At 41.8% G+C, this 8,067-nt stretch overlaps 3 protein-coding genes across 8 annotated transcripts; 2 read left to right on the forward strand and 1 right to left on the reverse strand.

The window, feature by feature from the left end:
• Positions 1-91: 91 nt before the first annotated feature.
• mrps7 (mitochondrial ribosomal protein S7) lies at positions 92-1,840 on the forward strand. Its single transcript, XM_003964561.3, has 5 exons — positions 92-200; positions 594-785; positions 876-939; positions 1,022-1,189; positions 1,279-1,840. Exons 1-5 carry the CDS (start codon positions 157-159, stop codon positions 1,498-1,500), a joined length of 690 nt encoding a protein of 229 aa, XP_003964610.2. The 5' UTR covers positions 92-156; the 3' UTR covers positions 1,501-1,840.
• mif4gdb (MIF4G domain containing b) lies at positions 1,713-5,261 on the reverse strand. Of its 5 annotated transcripts, none has more exons than XM_029836903.1 (6): positions 5,076-5,261; positions 4,366-4,467; positions 4,092-4,201; positions 3,758-3,913; positions 3,536-3,628; positions 1,713-3,457 (listed from the first exon to the last, which is right to left on the reverse strand). In XM_029836903.1, exons 2-6 carry the CDS (start codon positions 4,442-4,444, stop codon positions 3,230-3,232), a joined length of 666 nt encoding a protein of 221 aa, XP_029692763.1. In that variant the 5' UTR covers positions 4,445-4,467; positions 5,076-5,261; the 3' UTR covers positions 1,713-3,229. The 5 variants fall into 5 exon arrangements, with proteins under 5 accessions (XP_029692763.1, XP_003964609.2, XP_029692762.1 ...); XM_003964560.3 differs by having other exon boundaries at positions 4,366-4,485; XM_029836902.1 differs by having other exon boundaries at positions 4,366-4,510.
• A 44-nt stretch (positions 5,262-5,305) lies between these two features.
• On the forward strand, positions 5,306-8,052 carry slc25a19 (solute carrier family 25 member 19). Of its 2 annotated transcripts, none has more exons than XM_011603889.2 (7): positions 5,306-5,461; positions 6,220-6,367; positions 6,499-6,654; positions 6,739-6,909; positions 7,009-7,189; positions 7,275-7,405; positions 7,482-8,052. In XM_011603889.2, exons 2-7 carry the CDS (start codon positions 6,236-6,238, stop codon positions 7,695-7,697), a joined length of 987 nt encoding a protein of 328 aa, XP_011602191.1. In that variant the 5' UTR covers positions 5,306-5,461; positions 6,220-6,235; the 3' UTR covers positions 7,698-8,052. The 2 variants fall into 2 exon arrangements, with proteins under 2 accessions (XP_011602191.1, XP_003964644.1); XM_003964595.3 differs by having other exon boundaries at positions 5,310-5,461; positions 6,223-6,367.
• The last annotated feature ends 15 nt before the right edge of the window (positions 8,053-8,067 follow it).

The following is an 8,067-nucleotide window of genomic DNA, read 5'->3' on the forward strand; positions in this document are numbered from 1 at the left end:
GATAAAAGAAAGATCACTAATATAATACACTGCCAGCAATGTATCTTTAATTTATCTCAGTTACATTCAATTTTTGTAGAAAATTTAATTTTATTATTTTTATGAAGGCACCTGCAGGAGACACTACTCTTGGGTCTTGGCGTTCACATTTTCAAGATGGCTGCTTCCATCTCAGGATTGTTAAAACCTTGGACGCCGAGGTAATTTATATGTTTGTTAATATTAAAGCAATTAACAGTTGTTTGTTTTATGTATCGTGATAAGGTGTGTTTTCCTTGCATCCCTGTTTAACAGCTGCTGTGTTTTAGCCTAGCGGTTTATTAAAAATGAATCGTTAGACCCAAAATATATGATCGCGAGTGTTAAGATGCCCAGATTGAAACACTTAAAAGTGCTAATAATTGGTTATTCACTTTAAAACGTTAATATAACTCAACCTGAAACATTGTAAACGACACTTTAAACAGTAGTTTTGTTTCAGGCACAAAATTGAGCAGCCTAATCTTTTTTAGTTAGTAGCTTCAAATGACCATTATTATTGTCTTTGTTTGCCTTTTTATGTGTACCGTAACATGCATTTTCTTTTTCTGCAGAGTGTTCTTTGTACGATGGAGCAGATACAACCCATACTACTTGGAGCCAGAGGTGCAGAAGGAAGCCTACAACAGATCAGAGACAGAACTAAGTGCTGAGGACAAGAAGGAGCTAGAGCTGAAAATGCTCAGACCCATCAAATCTGCACCCATCGGAGTCACCAGCTCGTTCTTCAGCGATCCTGTCCTCAGGTAGAACAATACAACCTCCCAGATCTCTACAGGTACAAGAGCCCTTTTAGCTACATATGCACAGCTCATGTTTATGGTTACATCTTTCAGTAAATTCACCAACATGATGATGAAAAGTGGGAACAAGGTTTTATCTCAAGAAATCGTAACGCAGGTAAGAAAGGTAGTACTAAAAGAAATGGTAAGATGTTTGGTTACACAATAATGTGGAACATTTTTTTTCTCTCCTCTTGCAGACCCTAGAAAACATAAAGAGAAAACAAGTAGAGAAATACCACAAAGCCTCAGAGGAGAAGAAGGAAGAGATTGAGTGTAACCCCTACACCATCTTTCACCAGGCTCTGGACAACTGTAAACCTGTCGTTGGGTTGGCCAGCATACAGAGAGGTGGAAAGTTCTACCAGGCAAGTACTTGGCCAGAACAGCCCCCATCATCTATCACTGATGAGAATCAAGTATGTTGATGTTCTGTTTGGTCTCCAACCCCACTCAGGTGCCCATCCCTCTCACTGAGAATAGGCGACGCTTCCTTGCAATGAAATGGATGATCAACGAGTGCAGGGAGAACAGACACAGACGTACACACATGGATGAGAAGCTGTCGCAGGAGCTGTTGGCAGCATTTGCAAATGAGGGCAACGTTATCAAGAAGAAGTATGAAATGCACAAGATGGCTGAAGCCAACAGGGCGTACGCTCACTACCGCTGGTGGTAGAGCAAAACTCAAGAGGGTCTTAAACTCGGATTTCCTTTCCGAACTGATGGGATTTACATGTTGGCCATGATGGATCCATGGATGATTTACTGGTCTTGTGTTGAAAGTGCTACTGTAAATAGTAAAGAAAATCCTTTACTGGGAAATGAATATAAATGGCAATGGTTACATTTCTTTTTCATTCTGTACAAATAACTGTAGCAAATACAAAGTGAAATGTAAAATTCAGATTTATTACAAAAACAAATACATTTACATAACTATACAAAACTCAAAGATGTAAAAATGTAGTGTATTCGTGTATAAAGTCAGTACTGTCTAATACTTTCAAATACATCTTTTAAAAAATTTGAGCCAATTTTTTAAGCAAATTACATTGGGGCCTATTTTAGTTGTATGTACATAATGCAAGATTAAAGAACTTTTAGTCTTTTTTTCTTTTCCCACGGCAAAGGTCACAACAGACTCCAGCATCAGAAGTGGACTAAGGAACACAGATTTTGTGTTGGTGACTGACTTTCGAGCAACATATTGAAACAGCAGTGATGAAGATGCAAAGCGACACGGATCATTGGCACAGTGCAGACTTTTAACCCGAAGGTGTTTTATAAAATTGAAATTTTATGGCCAGTCATTTAATTTTCACAGGCTCCAGCCTAAATTTACACAGACTGTTCGGGGGACTGAATGAACCCCAAAAGAGTAGCTTCTTTCAATTTTAAGAGTATTGAAGCAAAATAAGATTTAGTAAGATTAGTGGGTAGGATCTTAAATCTTATTTATCCTAAACTGACCTAAAAGCACAATGTTTCAGCGATCCAGCAGATTTTGTGCAGTGACGCGAACAACGATCAGTATTGTTACATTTTTGTAACTACTTATTGCACCTTTTTCTGTGTCATGCAGCTTAAATTGACCTTGCATCTATCAGCTGCAAAACTGTTGACCCAACTTTAAATACAAATTTTAGAATTAACACTTGGAGACATTTATTTTGGTGCAAACGTCTTAATCTAATTCAATAGCTGGAATGATCCAGTTCCTTTGGTTATTTTACTGTATTCCCCTGTTGGATTGATTTGTAATCAATGCAGGTTCTGATATACAGTATTCCATTGGGGCCAATAAAAGATTATTAAAACTCTCTAAAATTTAGAGAGTTTTAATCATCTTCCATTTAGAGTCTAAATGGAAAAGTGTTGTGTGGCAAATTATAGGAATCCTTGCCTGGTGGATAAAAGACTTGAGAGGTGTGTAAAAATATAAACCTAAGCTCAACTAAATGCCAAAAACATTGGCATGTCTCAGTTAAAACCATTGGTCACAGCAATACAAAGGTCCAAAGGTAAAGCAAAATTCAAATCAGCTTTTAATTGCGCGGAATGTCTTTTTCAAAGCACTTTGAATTCTGCTTCAAAATATGAATAAAACAGGACTTTGAAATGATTTCTCAAAAAAGGAATGCCTGAATGATTTATAAATACTCTGTAAAATCAGTGTCATCGTGCGCTGAAAACGTTTATAGTTCACCTGAATGTTGCTTTACCTTATTAGCTCAGCTCCTTACCACCTCCATGGCTACAGTAATTCCAACAAAACGTTGCTTTACTTTGAATTGCACTGTCATTTAACCTCAATGAGAGGACCTCGCTGGTTTTGTAAGGTGATTAGACAGAGGTATCTGAATGCTGGCTAAAATATGTGTAACGATGACGCCCTTAAAACAATCCTACTCGGCAATTTCACTGTAGTAGTACTTGTCTGCGGTGGAGCTGAGCGACCATCCTCCAGCTCGAAACTCCAACAGTTCCAGCAGCAGCAGGCGGGACATGGAGCCGAGGCCTTCCTGCAGCAGGAACCCATCTCGCAGCTGGAAGAAAAGCTCGTCCATCCGCGGTCTGTTTGCATTCTCGAGCTGCTCTCCGATTCGATGCAGCTGCAGCACCAGACAGTCCACCTGCAGCAGGAAAGTGAGGGGATCAGTGCGATAATTGCTAAAAAGCGCTTTTTCTTTATAGGGTGGATCAATTCTTACTTCCGCCTCATTTAACAAGGCATCAGGTTGGGCTAGTCTCATCAGACAATCGAACACAGGATGGACCAAAGCCAGCATCGGCATGTTGTTCACCTAAATATGAAGATGCACCAAAAGTGGTCAAAACAAAATCACACTATCAAGTGTAGAAAGTAAGAAACCTGCAATAAACCCGAGGAGGCGGTGTTTAAAAATCCCAAAGGAAAGCAGAAGGCGAATTACTTTGAGGTAGTCGAAGACGTTGCAGATGAATGTGACAAAGCAGACCCACTCCTGGAGCGAGCACTTCCTCATCTCCTCACGGTTCTTGAACTCTTGCTGAAGCCGGTTTAACAAGTTTCTCCGAAACACACTGCCGTTGTTCTGTTTGGCCTCAGCCTGTGAACAGTAGCCAGTAAAGGTCAGACAGATGGCAGTGGACAGTGAACAAATCAAATCAAGAAAGAAACTAGTTAAGTCTGAAACTCTATACATTAACAAATTGTATTAGGGCTTAGTAAAACAAATGAAACTACCACCTAAAGGGCATTAATAAAAATGTATTAGGTGGTTTCACCTGCACGATGGTGTAGCAGATTCGACCGGCCTCTTTGCTGAACATCTGATCCTTTAATGATTGATCAATAATGATATTCGACACTTTCTCCAGGTTCACTGAACCTGGGTCTGAGAGACACAAGAGCACTTCCATTAAACTGTATAGAAATGTATCATTCATGTAATAACCAAAATATATTAAAATATATTAGCAACATGACTGTGAACTCGAGGAAGCTTGCAGCAAGAGTTGATGTGTAAGTTCATTTAGCAGACCGCAGAAATGTGCTGACCTTTCAGTGCCGTTTTCAACAACATCTGGGTGTCCTGGTCAAATGACTGGATCTTGTAGTCTTCAGTAGGGCTTTCCATCCTGGACGTACTAGACCTGAGAGCTGTCATAACGATAAACACTGGGCAAGCTGTCACAAACCGTTGCTGTTTTTAAAAAAAAAAATATATATAGGGCTATTTAACTGGATACCAAATGCTTTACAGACGCAGAACTATTCGCATGACAAAACAGCCAAGTCCCCTGCTTTCAAACTGGCTGCTATTCACAGCCCATTCACACCAAGATAAAAGGGATTACATGAGCAGCCCAGGACAAACATCCCATCAGATCCCCCCTGAAATCAACAACTGCAACAACAGTAGTCCATTAACAGGGAACTAGCCTAATATTTCCCACTGTTAGCAAGTATTACGTTAGCTTGCTTTCATGCTATTTTACATGAATTTGGGCAACTTTTTGGATTTGACGCCACTCAACTCTTTTATTATTGTTGTTGTTAGCTAGCTAGCTAACAATACCTGTCCTAACAATGCCCGAATGAATGAAATGGTAATAGTATAAAACAGCAACCTAAACAAGGTTATCTCATTCTAATGGTATACACCGGGTATGTTTAGCAATTAAACATTCCAATCAGTTGATAAAAAGACGAAATGCAATTAACACCATAGTGCCTGATAAAAAAAACTCACATTAAATATAACTCACATTTGGAAAACGGGTGCAGAATTCCCCCAGTGTAAGAAATGTAAAGCTTTACATCGAACGTTATTAAAAGTTGGTTATTTCACTTGGGAAATGTAAACCTACGTTACCCAACGTCGCCTTTTAGAAATGAGGCGCAACGTCAAGATGAGTATCGGCCACCTCCCCTGCTGATCGTGTAGAGCGAAGCCGCCTTTACTTCCGGTATCTGTTGCCAAAGAGAGGAGGGGATTCATCTTGACGCTTTAAAACGCTTGTATAACCCGGAAATGATGTTGGCGACTCCTGAGGCGCTGGAGAAATGTCTTGTACAAATATCTTGACTGTACATGTGGGGATTCACATTCTACATTTGCCTATAGTTGTAGTAATGAGAAACGGGCTTTAAGGTATGTGTCGCTTGTTTTACGGATTTTTCCCCCCGTTATTAGTACGTTAGTTTAGCCCCTCCCGATGTCCCAGACTATAGGAGACAGCGTGTCCTCTAAATTTGCTGAACGTTATGTTAAATTTATCGACCCTCTAGAATTTTACACCATGCTATGGGTTATTAATACAATAGTGTTAGGAACACATTTTAACAGCAATTCGGAGAGTAGGTCAATATTTGGTGAAAAGAAGAATTTAAATTGAATTTGCAATCTAAGATCAACTCAAATCAAAACTTTGTCTTAAATAGTGTCGTCCATAGGCATATATGTAGGAGAATCTGATTTTATATTGTGTAAAAATCTGTAATTCTGAGGGGTAAAAGGAATTTTTATGAACACACCCGGTATTTCTGGGAGTCACGCAATAGTTTTTGGGCCACTGACATAAAAGGTTCATTTATAAGCATGGTAACCATGGTAACCATGTTTGTACACAGCCCGAACTGGAACAGGAGGCAGATTTTAAATGTTGGAAAAAAGTTAGTTAAACGAAGTACACAAGAATTTGCATTATTAGTGGGACAAAAAAATCTAAATATTGCCGCATAAATGCCATAATGCTCGGGGGCTTTATACACCCATTTCACAGTACCATCACAGCTCCTGCCTCAAAAATTCATAATTCAAGCGGGTGGTGCTGTTTTTGAGGCATGGCACATTCAAGCGATTAAAAACACTAAGCATGTTTCTTAATATTACAAACTACACCTTATTAGCAGAGCCTGTGCAAGCATGGTGGGCTACAATCCTGGTGCTCAGGGTGCAGGCCCCTCTCCCAAAGAGGCTGCCTTAGCCGGGTCAGCAGCCGGGATGGTCACGCGGGCCCTTATCAGCCCCTTCGACGTTCTAAAAATCAGGTTCCAGGTAAATACATGTCCATATAACTATCAAGTATGTGTATTTAAAGACCTTAAACGGTGCTAACATTGTTGGCAGGCTTTTATTGTCCGTTGATGTGGCTTTTGCACCAACTAAGCTCAAGACTTTCCCCACAGCTCCAGATTGAGCCCGTGTCCTCACGCTGTCCAGGAGGAAAGTACTGGGGCGTGTTTCAGGCCTCCCGCCGCATAGTTTCAGAGGAGGGGTTCTCTGCTTTTTGGAAAGGCCACATCCCGGCGCAGCTCCTTTCCATCGGCTACGGCGCCGTCCAGGTCTGTAAACGCCCACCTCGCACTTTTAGACTGGGCCCGCAGATTTTATGTGACGGCGAGACGTTTGCTCTGGTGCTCTTCCAGTTCACCAGTTTTGAGTTTCTGACCAAAGTCGTGCACGAGACGATGCCGTACGACAGCCAGACGTCAGGAGTGCACTTCGTGTGTGGAGGTCTGGCCGCCTGCTCGGCGACGGTGGTCTGTCAGCCCCTGGACACCCTGAGGACACGTTTTGCCGCTCAGGGAGAACCCAAGGTAGACACTAGTGTCGCCAACGTTTACCCGATTGTTTACTTTTATTTTTTTAACACTCTTTCTCTCAGGTCTTCAACTGCTTGCTCCCCATCTCCGCAGGTGTACAGTAACCTGCGACAAGCCGTGGCCATGATGTGCAGCACGGAGGGAGCGTCAACATTTTACCGCGGCCTGTCCCCAACACTGCTCGCTGTATTTCCTTACGCCGGGCTGCAGTTCTTCTTCTACAACTTCTTCAAAAGGCTGCTGGATCCACCACCAACAGCCGCAGACTCCGGAGGTCAGTGAAGCTGAAACCCATCAACTTTACCGTTTCGCTGGCGGGGGTTCTAAATCATTTTACTCCCTCCCCCCCCCCCTGAAAGGTAACCTGCGGAGCCTGCTGTGTGGCGGTGGTGCTGGAATAATCAGTAAAACCATCACGTATCCCCTTGACCTCTTCAAGAAGAGGCTGCAGGTGGGGGGCTTCGAGGAGGCCAGGGTTCAGTTCGGACAGGTGGGCTCTCTGGAGGGTTTGGTTTTCGTGCAGGGAGTGTTTTTCAAGTTCTAAACATTCTGATTTTCACACTCAGGTGCGGTGCTATAGGGGCCTGGTGGATTGCGTGATACAAATTGCCAAGGAGGAGGGGGCCCGGGGCTTGTTCAAAGGCCTGAAGCCCAGCCTGATAAAGGCTGCGCTCTCCACGGGGTTTACCTTTTTCTGGTATGAACTTTTCCTCAACGCCATGTGTAACCTCAGGGAGGAACAAAGGACCAGCTGCCTCACCAAAGACCTACAGGACAAATAATGAAAGGAAAAAAAAACAAACTTGTCTGGCACTTAAAATGTCCAATGGCGGCTGCCTTACGCATAAAAATAATCTCATTTTGTTTCTCTGACCTCGCAATTTGTGTTTGAGTCATCTGTTTGGATCCAGCTGGGAAGGTTTCTACTTGTTGCTTTTATCATAAATGTAAATGTTTGACGAGTTTTTCATTAACCTCCCTCTGGTGTAGAGACAAAACCAATTGTGTTTATTTATTTATTATATTCTGTTCTTTATTGGTAAGACATGTACCGACATATTGAAACTCTTGAGTGCAGGGAGTGGTTGCACCCTCTGGTGTGTCATATTTTTTAAATAAAGTTTTTATTAGAACTGACCCTGGACCTGCTTG

This window comes from Takifugu rubripes, chromosome 5 (genome assembly GCF_901000725.2).
Source record: "Takifugu rubripes chromosome 5, fTakRub1.2, whole genome shotgun sequence".
Lineage (NCBI taxonomy): Eukaryota > Metazoa > Chordata > Actinopteri > Tetraodontiformes > Tetraodontidae > Takifugu > Takifugu rubripes.

Excerpts from the sequence above, each read along its gene's own strand:
- mrps7 (XM_003964561.3), top strand. The coding sequence starts at position 157 with ATGGCTGCTTCCATCTCAGGATTGTTAAAACCTTGGACGCCGAG. Across the intron at positions 201-593 it reads TTAAAACCTTGGACGCCGAG|AGTGTTCTTTGTACGATGGA; the intron begins GTAATTTATATG and ends CTTTTTCTGCAG. Across the intron at positions 786-875 it reads TTCAGCGATCCTGTCCTCAG|TAAATTCACCAACATGATGA; the intron begins GTAGAACAATAC and ends TACATCTTTCAG.
- mif4gdb (XM_003964560.3), bottom strand. The coding sequence starts at position 4,474 with ATGACAGCTCTCAGGTCTAGTACGTCCAGGATGGAAAGCCCTACTGAA. Across the intron at positions 3,914-4,091 it reads TCTGCTACACCATCGTGCAG|GCTGAGGCCAAACAGAACAA; the intron begins GTGAAACCACCT and ends TACTGTTCACAG. Across the intron at positions 3,629-3,757 it reads ACGTCTTCGACTACCTCAAA|GTGAACAACATGCCGATGCT; the intron begins GTAATTCGCCTT and ends CTTCATATTTAG.
- slc25a19 (XM_011603889.2), top strand. The coding sequence starts at position 6,236 with ATGGTGGGCTACAATCCTGGTGCTCAGGGTGCAGGCCCCTCTCCCAAA. Across the intron at positions 6,368-6,498 it reads TTCTAAAAATCAGGTTCCAG|CTCCAGATTGAGCCCGTGTC; the intron begins GTAAATACATGT and ends CTTTCCCCACAG. Across the intron at positions 7,406-7,481 it reads CCAGGGTTCAGTTCGGACAG|GTGCGGTGCTATAGGGGCCT; the intron begins GTGGGCTCTCTG and ends TTTCACACTCAG.